The sequence below is a fragment of the Marmota marmota genome, unplaced genomic scaffold, assembly GCF_001458135.2.
Source record: "Marmota marmota marmota unplaced genomic scaffold, marMar, whole genome shotgun sequence".
Lineage (NCBI taxonomy): Eukaryota > Metazoa > Chordata > Mammalia > Rodentia > Sciuridae > Marmota > Marmota marmota.
This window is the reverse complement of record NW_026000241.1, coordinates 12,638,853-12,655,517: the sequence shown is the minus strand read 5'-3', so window position 1 is coordinate 12,655,517 and position 16,665 is coordinate 12,638,853. Positions and strand designations below refer to the sequence as shown.

General features: G+C 34.8%; 1 protein-coding gene across 1 annotated transcript in view; it reads right to left on the bottom strand.

The window, feature by feature from the left end:
* Ulk4 (unc-51 like kinase 4) overlaps window positions 1-16,665 on the bottom strand; it is a 522,779-nt gene that overhangs the window by 371,374 nt on the left and 134,740 nt on the right. The window contains 1 exon segment of the mRNA XM_048795329.1: window positions 420-547. Within this exon segment, the coding sequence (XP_048651286.1) occupies window positions 420-547 (128 nt within the window).

Below are 16,665 nucleotides of genomic sequence, written 5' to 3'. Positions count from 1 at the left end.
CTTGAACTGGGTCCAACCCAGCTTTCTTCCTACCTTACAAGGCTGCTCCTCTGGAGCCTTCACAGCTACTCATTCCAGAATCTCAGAATAACAACAACAAAAAAAAGCCTACCATTGGTTCTAAAAATCCTAAGGTACAAAGGACCAACTCTAACACCCTGCCTCAGAGTGGGCTCAGATCTAGATAGAGTACCCCAGGTACTTTCACACCCCGCTTCAGATTTAGAATCTTCTCAGGTTCTTTGTGTTTCTAAGCTGAGATTGTAAGACATATATTAAACTCTGGGAAATTTTTAGAAAAAAGTTTTCAATACCAGATGCATAAAGGCCAAGAAATATCCTGTAAAATGCATATAAAACTACTAATAAAACAAGAACTAAATTGAAGTTATTGATGAAGCCATCCGAGAAGATCATACCTTGCTTGGCAGCTGAGTAGCAACATCTCACGATTATGCATCACAATATACAAAAGCACCAGGAAGGCTTTGGCTCTAATGGAAGTTGAGGGGCTGTCAAGTAGACGTATAATTGTGGAGACAAAATCCTGTGGAAGATATTTAAAAAACCTTTGAGAAAATGTGAAAAATCCAGGATGGCCTCAATTCCCAGAGTAAATAGATTATAATAATAGACAGCAAGAAATAAAGTATCAGCTACTGTTTTACATTTAATTTGTTCTAGACCCCATACTAAGTTTGATATGTATTCTCTCATTTAATCCTAAAGTTTTGCCATAAAAATTGATAGTAGTATCCCTATTTTATAAAGAAAAAATAATCTTGAAGAGGTAAGCAACATACCCAAATTCAGAGCTGGATTTGAATCTAGACCAGCTGAGTAACAAAGCCCACCTCTTGACTCATTAACCACACAACTCCATGTGTGGCAGTCACATCTGCATTCAGATGTCAATCTGAGCAAACCCGCACATGCAGAGATTATATCTCTAGTCCACATCTGAGATCTTAAACACAAAATGAAGGTAACCCAACATTTCTTAAGACACAACAGATAGTAGAATAGCTATTGAGAGTGCTACTTGCCCTCTTAACAGGCAACTGTATTATTATTTCATGTGTACATTGATACACAAATATAAAACACACACACACACAGTCAATAAATAGAAGAAACCAGAGATATAAATACTGTGTGCTTACGGAAGACTCGGGGAGCTCAATATTTTTTTTTTTTCCTGCCATGCCTTGGTGCCTTTACACTGAATATTCTATTGCCAGGTGGGAAAAATTTACAATCATAAATGTGTTTTTAAATAACAACTTAGACCCCTTTTTAACATAAAAGAAAATAGAAATAAAAAGGGTTTGGGATGTAGTAAAGTACTTCTGGGTACAAATCCCAGTACCAAACAAAACTAAAAACAAAAAAATCAGAAACCTCAGGCCTTTCCTAGTTCAGATATCAAAGATATAGGGAAGATTGATTAGTGGAGCAGGAAGAGACTGAGAAGGACAGAGGAGACAGGAAAGGAGAGGAAATATGGAATAAGTTTAACAAATTTTAACAAACTCACATTATATGCATATATAAATATGCCACAGGGAATTTCACTCTTTCTGTATATTTAGAAAGTACCAATGAAAGACAAATTTTAAAAAAAGAGCAAAAGGAAGATTAGCAGAGAAGGAGGAGACTACGGGGAGGGAGAGGGAAGAAAACAGGGATTGAAAAATTCCTTACATGTATGATGTTTTCCAAAATGAATCCAACTGCTATATATAATGCTCTAATTTTAAAAAGAAAGGGTGTGGTACAAGAGGTAAAAGGGCAGAGAGAAAGATTCATAAATCTATCAGAGTGGAGAACATGTTCATAAACGATTTATTTAAAGAGAAAAAGTGTGAGAGATGTGAGAAAAGGGAATGTTAAATTCCATATGGAAATAAAATGCAATAAATGAAAAAAAAGAACCATATAAAACTAGTGAATGTGCTTTGATACATTAGTAAAAAATTAGTAAAGGGATAATTTTCTTGTCATAAATATCAATAGTGTACCTAAAAAATAAAAGAAACTACAAAACTAATCCCTTGAAAATTGGAACCTCTAATTTTTTTCTACAGAGAATCCCATTAACACATTTCAAAAACACTGCAGGCAACATTCATAAATGGCTATTTCATGGAAAGACAAAAATAAATGAGAATCTAAAGATTTCAGCTGATGAAAAGCTGGCTCCATCTGCTGTGGTCTGAGTGGTTTTCTCCTCCCACAAAATTTCAAGGTTGAAATTTTCACCATGACTCTGTAAGTATTGGGACGGTAGGAAGGTGATAAGGTCTTGTGGACTGTACCCTCACAAAAGGGTCCAGTACCCCCATAAAAGAGGTGCCAGGGACCTTGTCTGCCCTTTTGACCATGAGAGGACATGTACAAGGTGGCATTGTTGAGGAATACATTCTTACTACACACCATATCTGCTGGCTCCTTGACCTTGGACTTCCTAGCCTCCAGAACTGTAAGCAACAATTTTCTGTTGTTCATTCATCAGCCAGCCTGAGGTATTTTGGCTAGAGCATTAAAAATGGTATAAGTTACCACCCATCCAAAATTAAAAAAAAAATAACCAATGATGAAGCCCAGGTAAACTATATTATCAATCTTAAGGAAACATCATTAAACAAGCACTTATAGACATGAAAAACATCCAAGTAAATCAATTACATAAGAAAAGGAAGTTAATGTGAGCTGGGGTGGTGGCTCAGTGGTACAGCACTTGCCTAAGCATACCTGAGGCACTGGGTTCAATTCCCAGCACCACATAAAAATAAACAAAGGTATTGTGTCCATCTACAACTAAAACAGATTTTTTAAAAAAGGAAGTTAATTGCATAGAGAAGGAAAAACAAGTGCAAAAATTCTTCAAGAAAATACAAGCAAGTTGAATCCAGCAATAAATCGGAAGTTATTATGACCAAGTGGGGTATATCCCAGAAATCCAAGACAAATTCAACATTTGAAAAACCAGTGTAAAACATCACATGACAGATATAAAGAGAAAATTTACATGATAACCAATTGATAATGAAAAAGTATTTGATAAAATTCAACTATTTACAATTTTTTGAAAATTTTCACAGCAAGCTAGGAATAGACGGGACCATCCTCAATCTGAAAACAGACATCTAGAAAAACTCTACAGCTAATATCACATTTCACTGGATACTTCTAGGAACTGGGAATTAAGCAATGATGTCCACTCTCCTCACCCATGATTCCATATTTTACTGAAACCCATAGCCAATGCAACAAGGAAAAAGAATATTTAAAAGACACTGGAATTGGAATGGAAGAAATGTTAACAGATATGACTGTAGAAAATCCCCAAGGAATACACCAAAAAAAAAAAATTCCCCAACAAGTGGGATTAGCGAGACCTGGTATATTTCTGTATATTAGAAATGAGTAATTGGAAAACAGTGTTTGTAAAATAACATCTTTCAATAGCTACAACGACAAACTGGTTTAAACCTAACAAAAATAGATTCTTTTTGGGGGGTGGGCAGAAATATATCAAGGATTGAACTCAGGGGCACTTGATCACTGAGCCACATCCCCAGCCCTATTTTGTATTTTATTTAGAGACAGGGTCTCACTGAGTTGCTTAGCACCACACTTTTTGCTGAAGCTGGCTTTGAATTCATGATCCTCCTGCCTCAGCCTCTCGAGCTGCTGGTATTATAGGCGTGCGCCACACACCAGGACAAAAATAGATTCTTTACACTGAAAATTGCATAAATATAAAAGACTGATAAAGGTTTAAGGACAGACGTTCTATGTGATAGAGTAAAAGAGCTAAGTTAAAGATAGCACTTCTCCCCAAATTGACCAAAAAATTTAATGCAATTTTAATCAAAATGACTGAAGGATATTTTATAGATACAGACCAGCTAACTTTAAAATATATAAAGAAAAAGGAATTAGAATTGATGGAGCACAACAGACACTAGGATGGCAATTTGTAAATCAATGGATGTGTAACTGATGTGATTCTGCAATCTGTGTATGGGGTGAAGGTGGGAGTTCATAACCCAATTGAATCAAAGTGTCAAATATGATATGCCAAGAAATTTGTAATGTTTTGAACAACCAAAATAAAAAATTAAAAAAGAAAAAAAAATAGAAAAAAAAAATAATAAAATAAAATAAAAAAAATTAAAAAAAAAAAAAAAACAATTCGGGTGAGAAAGAAAATCACATAATGATTTTCTGACCAAAAACTACAGTAATCCAACAATGTGCTACTCACAAAATGATAGCCATATAGTCCAAGGAAACAAGACAGAGTTTAGAAATAAAATCAAATAGTTTATGACAAAAGTACAAAGGCAGTTTTGAAGAAAGGATATTCTTTTCAACAAAAAATGCTGAACAACTTGATATTCACATGTTAAACCATCTATGCAAAAATTAACCCAAAACAGACTGTATAATCAAGCAAAATGTAAAACTACAAACTCTTAAAGGAAAAAAAATGTTCATAATCTTCAATTAGGAAGAGTTCTTAGATATGAAATCCAAATCGCAGTCCATAAAAGAAATAATTGACAGTTAATTAAAATTAAACTTCCTCTATGAAATCACTGTAAGATACATATGAGCAGAAAATACTTGTATGAAGAACTCTCAAAATTCAGCATTAAGAAGTTTTAAATGCACAAAATATTTCAACAGACATTTCAGCAAGAATGTCTACTACCATTTGAAAAGATGCTCAATATGCTTAATATCATGATCATTATAGTAATGCAAATTAAGATCACAATGAGATACCAGTATACATTCATTAGAATAACCAAAGTGAAAAATTATGACTGCATGGAACTATTAAAATTTTTCTACATTGTTAATGGGAGTGGAAAAATGGTACAACATTCTGGAAAATAATTCGGCAGTTTAAAAACTAATATTAAACATATACCAATATGTGTTTATTCTAATGCATTGAAAATTTATGTTTACAAAAACATACTTGTACACAAACATTAATAGCCACATTATTCATGGTAGTCACAACCTGAATGCAATACACATGTCCTTCGTGAGTATGTGATACATCCACATAATGAAATACTACTAAGCAATAATTTTTACTCTATAAAAAAAAAAAGCACAAATGAGTTTCAAGTGTGTAATGTTAAGTAGAAAAAAAAATGGAGAAAGTAAATCTGTAAGGTAGGAGGGATGAAACCGGGAAAGAGTGGAATGAATCTGACCTAAATTTCCTATATGAATACACCACAGTGAATCTCACCATCATATACATACACAAAACACTAATTAAACAGCAGAAAGAGCAGTAGAATAAGGGAAGAAAACAGGGGGAGGGATGAGGGAAAAGGAAGGGGGACTAAACAAATTACATTCCATGCTTTTATGTCAAAATGAATCCTATTATCATGTAACTAAAAGGAGCCAATAAAAAAATAAATAAATAAATAAATAAGGTAGACAGGACATCAGTAATTGCCAAAATTGGGATGGGAAAGTCTTACTAAAAAAGGAGCTGCACAAGATCATTCTTTGAGATGAGGGAATTATTCTATACCCTTCTGTGGTGCTGACAAGAGTCTATGTAGGTTTATTGGTTCGTTTGTTTATACTGGGGATTGAACCTCAGGGTTAACCATTTAGCCACATCCCCAGCCCCCTCCACTTTTTTTTTGAGACAGGGTCTTGTTAAGTTCCTTAGGGCCTCACTAAATTGCTGAGGCTGGTTTTAAACATTTGATCCTCCTGCCTCAGCTTCCCAAGCTGCTGGAATTACAAACATGTGCCACCATGCCTTCCTTGCAGGTGTTACTCCTCTGAACTCAAAAACAAAATAAAACCCAGTGAATTGCACTTAGTATGTACATTTCTAAAGCAATACAAAATTTTACTAATATATACATATATCAGACCAATTCAAGCAAAAACAGGATGGACATTTCTGATATACAAGGTATTCCATCATTCTTCTTGATATATAAGACAGAATTAGACAAAAACATGGTACACAAAGAACACTGTATAATGCCAAAGGCCACTATTAACAAACTTATTACAGCAATGAATGCAGTAGTGAATGGTGTACCCTAAATAGTCCAACAACCCCCCTTTCTAAAGTAAAAACTACACAGATGTGATAAGTAACAATCTTAATCACACCCCTAAGTCCAAGCCTACCAAAAAGAACAAAAATACACAGGATATAGAAGGCCTAAATAATATAAACAATAGATTGGATGTTAGGAGTATACATCAAAATTCATGCTCAAGTAATATGAAATAAACCTTTTTTTTTAATCAGAGGGGGGAAATGCCATATTTTAATTCAAAAACAGATGTAACAGGGCTGGGGTTATGGCTCAGTGGTAGCACTCACCTAGTACATGCGAGGTGCTAGGTTCAATCCTAGGCATCACATAAAAATGAAGAAATAAAATAAAGGTATTGTGTCCAACAACAAATTTGAAAAATATTAAAAAAAAACAGATGTGACAATGCATACCAAAGAACTATAATGGTCTTTAAGATAACAGAAAACATGATATAGTACACCTCCAAGGAGCCTACAACCAGACTAAAAAATAAACACATACCTCCACACTACCCCCAACATGTATGCACAGGCTGTATGAGCAATGATTTATAAAGCACATTGGAAGAACAGGATGAACATACCCATCTGTGTGTATGTACATGTTTTCCTTAGAAACATGTACATACATAAAAAGGAAATAAACCTTTTTCTTAACTAATCATGAAATGTTCCTTTAAATTGGTCACAAAGAAAACCTTAATTAAATCCATTAAAAATCATTTTTGAGAATATAAAAAATGAAATTAATAAACACATCAAGGACCCAAAAGTTTTATCTGAAAAGTTTTAAAACTGTTAAGTGACCTTAAAAAGTGGGGGAGAGGGGAGACAAAATTGCAGAACATAGTAAAAACAGTACATATCAGAATCTATGGGATGCAAAAAAAAAGCATTAATTATACAATGTATAAATAGATATCTAAGTGAAAATCAAAGAAAAAAATACCTAAACTAAATGCCCAACATAAAAAGCTGAAACAAAATATCCAAACTGAGACAAAAGGAATGAAATAGGAAAGATGCACACAGAACTATTAAGGTAGAAAATACAACAAAAGGAAAATAATTAAAAATGGTGGCTCTCTGAAAAACATCAAGAAAATAACTCACTGAATTTATAAAGAGAAAAGAGGAGAGAGCAAAGATATAACAAAAGAATGAAAAAATAACTATTGCCTGGGTTTGATGGAATGAAGTAAAAGCTGACTCTAGGTATTATCTATGGAAATAGTTCTGTTTTATTGTTGTATATATGCCATTGTGTGAAGATGTAAATATTTCTGTATCCACTCTACTCATGGACATTTGAGTTAGAGTGGGTACTATTATTAGGGAAGCCATATGGACATTTTTGTACATGTCTTCTTATGAACACACAAATCCATTTCTCTGGGTAGGTACCTGGAGTAGAACTGCTACCTTCAGAGAGTCTCAATTTACTCTCCACCAAAATGAGAGCTTTACATCTGCACCACCACTTGTTATCAGCTGCCTGTTTTTGTCTAATTCTGTCTTTTATCTCAAGAAGAATGAGGGAATACCTTGTAAGTACTTAACTTACATTAATGAACACAAATGGCCTATTTAGATGGCACTTTGCAGAAAGTTCACTATTCCTTACTTTAAAGCTATCCAAAATTCTACACTCCTTATCCAAACTGATAAGGAACTAAAAAAGACTCAAGACGATGAAAAAAGGAAATCTATTTAAACCTCCTTCACAAAGGAATACAACAGAAGACTAGCATAAATAGCAAGAAACTAAGAAAATGAACAAGTGCAAAGAAAATAAAATTGACATGGCTGTCTGGCTGCCAAGCAACACAGCTAGCCTAACGGTCCTTGCCAAAAACTGGTAGGGGAGTGGCAGAGCAGTGGGGTGGCAGCCAGGGTGGGATGGAGCGCAGCCTGTGGTGGTGTGGAGTCCGCTATGCAGGTGTAGTGGTCCTGAAGCAGAGTGGGCCAGCACTGAGGTAGGCTGGGGCAAGCTGACCCCATCATGCCACTGCAGCTCAGCTTGCACACAGTGGGGATGCCCACTACACAAGCTCACTGAACACAATGCTACAACTACAGACACCCCACTGAGCATGCACAATTCAATGACTTCAACCTCCTCCTTCCCTAAGCAGGGAGAAAATGAAAGTAAAGCAAACCTGAATGGGCTTCAGGGATAACCAACACTGTGAGTACTATTTCAAAACCTAATTAGCATAAATGTGGACCAATAACAGTGAACCATGTGATATATAAACCCCTACTCTAGCACTCTTGGGGACAGAGAGTTCTGTTCCTATTCTTCAATAGATCCTTCCATTACACTCACTCATCCTGGTGTGTGGAGCTCATTCTCCAAATTCACAGGACAAGAACCCAGAAAGAAGAAATTGATGGTGAACTGCTGGGGTCTGCTGCAACAGCAGAGGGCAGCACAGCCCACCATTGAGAACTGCACCTTATGCAGACCTCACCTGCCAGCAGAAGCAGAAAAACTATTCTTGTCCGCTAGCACAGAAAATCAAGCTTCATCTCAAAGCTCCAGTTTCAAAATCACAAGTGTTTTAGCTTCTTTTAAAAATGTTTAATGCACACCAAATATATGTGATCTTACTCAGTTTTATATTAAAATAAACATTTTTTAAACATTCTAGATTTAAAGAAAAATTGATTAATAGCAACAAAAAAAACCACTTATGAGGGAAAAGCTAAAAAGAGAAATGCAGGACAAAAAACACTAGATTCTTACTGAGTGATAATGAAGCCCTTGAATAAATGAAATGGTAACATAAGATGTTGTTAAAAAACTTGAGATCCAGTGTCAAGAAAACCTAAATATGAAGGCCACCTTTCTTGGTAAAATAATCTCTGATCTGGTTTCCTCAACTTTAAAATATAGTGAAGAAAATATCCAGGCTGGATACAGTGACTGAAGGCTTTTGTCCATCCAGATTCTAAAAAATACCATAAAGCATAAAGCTGCAAGAAGTACATTACTATTATGGAAAAGACAAAATACAAAAAAGAAATGCAAGTGTATTTAAGAATTTAAAAAATTAAAATAAAAGATGTCATTAAATGATACTCTTATTATAGTTCTTAAACTACAAAGATTCCAAATAGGTTGTTAAAATTTACATAAGGAGGGGAGCAACATTATGACACTATGTATCTGTCAAAATGAATAGATACATTGGGAAAAGACCTGAAATACTTAAAAGTTACTGCAAGAATCAGTATCTTTATGTATCAACAACTTTAACCAATAAAAAAAAAATCATGGACACTGAAATAAAACCACCAAGTGACACAACCAAGCAAAAAACTTATAACTCTAACCTCAAAAATCAAATGAGTTTAGGAAGACCTGGTATATTTTTATACACTAGAAATGAATAATTGAAAAACAATGTATTTAAAGGATAATGCTTCAATACATGTAACAGAGATTGATTTAAACCTAACAAAAATATGGTTGTCCTCACTAGTAGTCAGGGAAATGCAAAGTTAGAATAAGAATCTGCTTTACACAAAGCAGACTAGCAAAGATGAAAGTGGGTGGCAGTTAGTGCTGCAGGATCCCCGGTAAATGAATAAATCTTAAACACAGCTGGCAGTACACTAGATGCTTATTCCTTCTTATAGCTAGCAGGAAAGAACTTGTTATTTCTCAAAGGCCTTACAAATGTTATTTTGTTCTAACATAGCTATTGTATCTGAAGAAATGCTGACAAAGTGATGACAAGTGAGTTTTATGTTAAAAAATGCTCATAGTAGTATTGTTATAAGACAAACAAAAACAGAAAACAATTTTACCATGTAAAAATAAAATTGGTGATTTGTTAAGTCTTAATTGTAACTAATACATCATCTATCTAATACCCAGATTAGTGTTCTTCACAAAAAAAAAAAAAAAAAAAGAATGATATATCTCAAAGGGAAGGAAGGGGGAAAGGAAATAGTAGAAGTGGTGCTACATGACACCACAGATAGGCCTGAAAGGGTCATGAAGCTGCACCTGGTTTTCCTGGAACACTTTGTTTTAGAACCCAGCCACCATGCTATGAGGAAGCCCAAACAGCCTGTGGAGGTCCTTACAGAAGGCACACAGACCCCACCCCTAAACTTCAAGGGAATTTCCACAGAACAACTAGCACCAACTTGTCTGTCATGAATGAGTCATGAGGAAAGTTCTCCAGTACCACCTCAGCTAACACAGCATTGCATATGTTACAGAATCATGAACATAACAACTCACTGTTCTTGTCTAAGCTACTACATTTTTCAGTGGTTTGATAACATAGCAATAACTAAATGAAACATAACAAGCATATAAAAAGGAAATTTTTCCAGGTATAAAAATTTTTCATACAGCAATAGATTTTAAAACACAGAAAGGTCAGATAATAAGTGATGATGATGTCTATTATATTTTTATTAGTGTATATTACTCAGCCATTACTAAATCTTGCATAATTAGTGCCATGCTTATGATTTGGAGTCAACAAAAAATTTAAAATATCAGAAGTAAAAGAATGACATAAAATTTATTCATAACACAACTCTGAATAACTTAAGATAACGCAGTACAATTTTAAACATAACCCAAAATGCCTTCTACCCTAAACAAATCCTCATTTAGTCATAAAAAAAAAAAAACTGAATAAAAAGTAATGACTTTGACCCTCTACAACTAATTGACCAGAGCTCCATATTTAATCTTCAGAACAGGCACCATACTTCTAGAACAGTATTCCTCTTACAACATTTGAGGAAGGGAGATTACAGGCTGCAGGCTAAGACTTAGTGTCATAGATAAATAATCAACACTACCTTTAGAGAACCAAAAAATGGCCTTGGGTCACTACAGCTTGCAATCCACTCTGCATCCAACTTTGATTTAAATTCACCTTGTCATACAGCTCAACATACCTAAATATTACATACAGTGAGAATAGTAAAACTTAGACCACTATCACTGCTTGACCACAGTAGAAGCTGTTGAGTTCTATAACTCAAAGCACAGCACAAGTATATGTCCAACATTCACCACCAGGAGTGAGTGGTGCTCACTGGTGATTTCAGAATAGGCATCTATTCTAACTACAGACGATATGGTGAGACATTAAAAATGTTAGGAATTTGTCCAAAATATATGAAATATTCATCAACAAAAAAATTAATCAAAATTAAGCAAAATAGTAAAATATTCCTCTTATGTATCTCATAAAGACAGAATTATTAAACTAGCAATGAGGAAGAAATCTTCAAAATTATTTCCTGCAAATTTCAAGAGGTAAAACTGATGTTCTTCAACCTTCTGTCAGCTAAAAATAAAGAAATATAGCCTGGCCATCCATTGATAATAGCCTCAAGAAAAAACAATGAGAAATTATGTAGATAACTATACAGACACTATTTTGCTGTTTAATAATGTTGGAAATGAAAAACAATACATTGATTAAATCTGACACTGTTTCTGATAATGCTTTCCTTAAAGGAGTTTACCCAAGTAAAATGTCTTTTAGAGAATGCATATTAATGTAGACTAAAAATATGTTTTAAGCTCAATCTGATTAAGATGCATAATTTCCATATTGCAAATGCTTGATTAGCAACCATTAAGTGTGAATGATTAGTAATTTTGCAAGGAAAAAAAACAGAGTATATTTAACATACAAATTTTTCACAAAATAATTTTACATGCATGAAATTTCCTGGTGATCTTCCATGGTACTTCCAAATAATATAGAGATCATGACTTCACACTTATTAATCATTGTTGTGCTACGTAGCCAAAACTAGACTGTTAAAATTAAAATGGACAATAGCTAGTGTCAAAATTAATAATCAAAGAAAAAAATTTAAAAAGCAATAGAGTTACCAGCCAATGTCAATAACACTACAAGGAAGCTATCTCACCAATGTGTATCAACAAATTCACCTGTTAAATACAATCATTTTAAATATTAATCCTGAAATCTTGAAGTGACCTCCAAAACACATCAAGTCTAAAGTATGCATTACTGATTATTCAGCAATGAAGTTACAAGGTCACATGCCTTAGAGGAAAAAAATGAATCCATGTAGTTTACACTTTTTAAAAAAAAAAAAAAAAGAGTTCAATCAGCTAAAATAAAGAAGAGCTGAGTTCCAGGAGTTTTACATGTTATTTTCTAACATCGAGAGTGTGGTACTCAGTTGTGAGATAAAATCTTGCATTTTTTAAAGCCACACCAATGATTTATTTACAAAGCAATTGACTAGTTTGTTGTAATTTTCATGTTTTCCCCCTTCTTGTATGTGTTAAATATAGATCACTGCAGGTCATAGCTTTTTCAAATATTTCTTGGTTATCTGAAGCTCATTTTCTGGTTGATTCCTCAGGAAGAGCTCAGAGGAACTGATCTCTTCTATTCATACATATCTATCTGTAATCTCTGCAACATAAGGCATGTTATGGTTTGGATAGGAGGTGACCCCCAAAAGCTCATATGTGAGACAATGTATGAAGGCTCAGAGAAGAAATGTTTGGTTTGTGAAAGCCTTAACCAGATCAGTGAATTATTCACCTGACAGGATTGAGTGGTAACTGAAGGCAAGTGGGATGTGGCTAGAGGATGTGAGTCACTGAGGATGTGTCTTGTATAAATATCTTTTATCTGGAAGTAGAGATCTCTGCTTTCCCATCATGACCTGAGCTACTTCCCTCTATCATAATCTCCTATCTTGTTGTTCTGCATCCTTGGAGCCCTGAGGAATGGAGCCAGTTGTTTATGGACTGAGACCTCTCAAACTGGGGGCCCTGAAATAAACTCTTCCTCCTCTACAGTTGTTCTGGTCAGGTCTTTTAGTCACAGAAGTGAAAAAGCTAAGACAAGACATAAAATGATTGAATGCAAGATCCTTGACTCACATCTTTTTTACTTAGCCATCTTAAATACCTTTTCCACTGAATTCTGGCATCAAGTATTGCTGTAGAAAAGTCTGATGACAGTATAATTTTTTTTTCTTTTCCGTGTGACTAGGTCCTTTTGCTTAGAAGTCTAAAAGGCTTTTCTCAAGAACATCTTAGTGGTGCTATTGGAGAATAATTTTCTTTTTACTTCAGGAAAATACTTAATCGATTATGGATTTCAATACTTGTTCCATTTCTTTTAGGTTTCTTCTTTATATGTTGGATTCTTTTGTGTGTGTGTGTGGTACTAGGGATTGAACCCAGGGCCTTATGCATGCTAAGCAAACACTCTTCCAACTTAGCTATATCCCCAGCCTCAGGGATATTCACTTTCTTCTCTAAAACTCACTTTAATGCTTCTAATTTTCTCCCTTAATTTGAGCTTTTTTCTTCTATTCCTAATATCTTATTATAGGTTGGATATTGCTAATCCAAAAATCTGAAATACTCCAAAATCAAAAACTTTTGCACTCTGACATGAGGCTACAAGTGTAAAATTTCACACCTGACTTCATGGGAGCTGACATAATCAAAATATTGTATATAATTACTTTCAGACATTAATTACTTTCAGAGGTGGAAGATCAATCAATGTGATGTTTAGACTTGGGTCCCATTCCCAATGATTCTCATTATGCATATATGCAAATATTTCAAAATTCAAGAAGTTTAAAATCTATTTCTGGTCTCTAGCATTTTGGATAAGAGACTCCACCTAATCTGGGCACTGTGATGCACACCTGTAATCCCAGCAGCTCAGGAGGCTGAGGCAGGAGGATTCCAAGTCCAAGACCAGCCTCAGTAACTTAGTGAGACCTAAGCAACTTAGCAACACCCTGTCGCAAAATAAAAACAAAAAGTACTGTGATGTGGCTTAGTGGTTAAGCAATCTTGGGTTCAATCCCTGGTTACCCCCCCCCAAAAAAAAAAAGGATACTCCACCTTCAATTCACAAGTATTACAGTGTCATTCTTTTGTGTTCCTTTATAAAACTGTCTTCATTTTGGCTTTTCCCTTTACTTCCTCACCTTTCCTGAGATATGCCATTTCTCAGTATCTTTCTATAGGTATAGCCATTTCTTTTCTATTGCTGATTTGTGTAGTTCTCTAAGAGGTTCCATTAATTTCTTAATTTCAGTTTTTTAAAATATTATAGTGTTCACATCCTTTATGGTCATATTTCATCTAATAATTCTTCATTATCTATTAGGATGTTTTTCAAAACCACTTCTTGTACTCTTTTATACTACCTGTTTATGGGCTTAACCACAACCAATTTATGTTAGTGGTGTTTAAATGACATCGATTTTACAGTACTTTTGGGAAGGAGGTTCTAGTTTGATCCCTCACAGACAGGAGTGATAGATCTGGATAACTTTGTAATTTTTATGATGCTAAGGCTCTTTTCTCTGTTACCATGAAATACAAATATGGCCTCTAAGAGCCAGGTCCTCAGTACCTTCCCAGTGCCTCCCCTTCCTGGTCCCCTCCACGCCTTTGCCTTCAGGGTTCTCACCATATTTAATGTCTCCTAATTCTGTTTTTTTTCCAGGATAAGGTGCTGTCTTCAAGGAGGGAGTTTTTATTGGGTGTTTCTAAAAGCCTTGAGTTAATCTTGCCTACTCCTACCCTACCGGTCTTTTTATGTTCACCCAACACACTGTAAGGCTATGAAGCCCTTTTTAGGTTTCAGTGACTTTTCTAAGAACTGCGTGCCAAGTTTTCTATCTTAAGTGAGCAATTTTCCTATAAGGGGTAAGCACTTGCTGGAAATTCCTAGATTCTCCAATTTACTGGACTGCCACAATTCACCTTCTCCTTCCCTCTGTAGCTTCCCAAAGAGCTGCTGGCATCCCATGTACATTCATGATTTCACTCTACCTGCTCATATCCTAGGGTTTATGTAAATACTTTGAACATTTTTTATAAAGATATTTGAGATTTAAAAATTACACACAGCAGCATTTCTCCTCCCCAAATCTGACCCCAAGAGGATTATATAATGCTTAGTTTTTAGTATTTCTCAGTTTAATTAGAATTCACAAGCAAAAAGGGCTATGATTTTCATTATTTCATCTGAATAATCTTGCCAGTAAGCAATTATAATCTAAAATCAATTACAGAACTGTATGCTGAAGTATGGAATTCCCAGATAGGTCAGCAACCACAAATATTTTTAAATAAATATTTCATCCCATAAAATAAAAGCACCAAAGCCTTTCTAAACATTAATCTGAAACGTAGACCACAGCTCAAAAGACCAAGACAATGGAGAAAGAGAGAGAGAGAGAGAGAGAGAACCCAGAAAAGCCATAGCCAACCTACCCATATCACGGGTAGGCAAAAAAATCTAATGTTACATTCCTCAAATGTTCAACCAAAAAAAAACAAGTTTCCCTCGTTCACACCCATAAAATAATCTTAAAGCTACCAGGGTTGTCCTATGCAATCGTGTGATTTACATGTGAAATTTACATTTATGCTTTCTGAATCCTAAAGAAATGGAATGGGAAGAACCCACTAGACTTTTAGAGATAATTATTTTTGAAAGCTGAACAAAATATTTTTTTAGTTAACTTCAGATTTTTCCCAAACTAAACAAGTATGGCAACAATGATCCATGAAGAGCTAAAGATTGAAAGAAGATGCCTAATTCTGTCACTCATAAGAGAATTAAAAGGATAACATTTTTCTTGCATCTGAAACATGTGATGCTCCGGCTAATAATACAACTACCACAAGAGAAGTCAACTCATCCCACTGGCTCACCCTAAAGCCCCATCACATTCTGTCTGTCATTTACAAATGCCACATCACTAATCTGTCAGAATGTTTCCATTCAAACATGTGTAGTAATGTTCAAAGTCAGTGGGTTTAATAAGCCATATCATTTGCAATGAAGGATAAAGTTCTGAAAATTTGGTATATTCTGGAGCTTCAGGTAAAATTTAAGAAACAGAAAAATGATAATCACAGTGTTTCCATCTTCAAATATCCTTCTAAAGAACAAAAGGAAACTGGAGATGACAAATGGTCCCAAAACCCAATAAATGAAAAGATGGGTGCCTCTTGTTGTTAATAACATTGATAATAAGAACCAAAAAGCAAATCAGGAGCTTTAAACTAAAAACTCTTCCCCTTCCAAAGGAAAATAAGTAGTGATTTTTATCAAAGTAGTGACTTTTTCAAATCTTATTTTAAACACATAAGCCCTAGTTCTCATTTTTGCTTTTGAAAAACATTGATAACATGGACATAGGTGAAACCTCTATTGCACCTTCTCCAATTGCATCTTCTTCCTTCTGTCCACAGCTCTCTCCCCCACTTCTGTTCAAAATATCTGAAGCTGATGAATTAGTGCTGGCACCAATAATATTTTACTGTGTAACTTTGCACCATAAAAAAAATATAAAGACTTGGAGCCAGGCATAGTGGTGCATGCCCATAATCCCAGAGGCTGAGGCAAGAGGATCACAAGTTCAAAGCCAATCTGGGAAACTTGGTGAGACCCTGTCTTAGAAAAATAAAAAGGACTGGAGTGTGCCTCATTAGTAAAGTGCCCCTGGGTTCAATCCCCAGTACCAAAAAAAAAAAAAAAAAA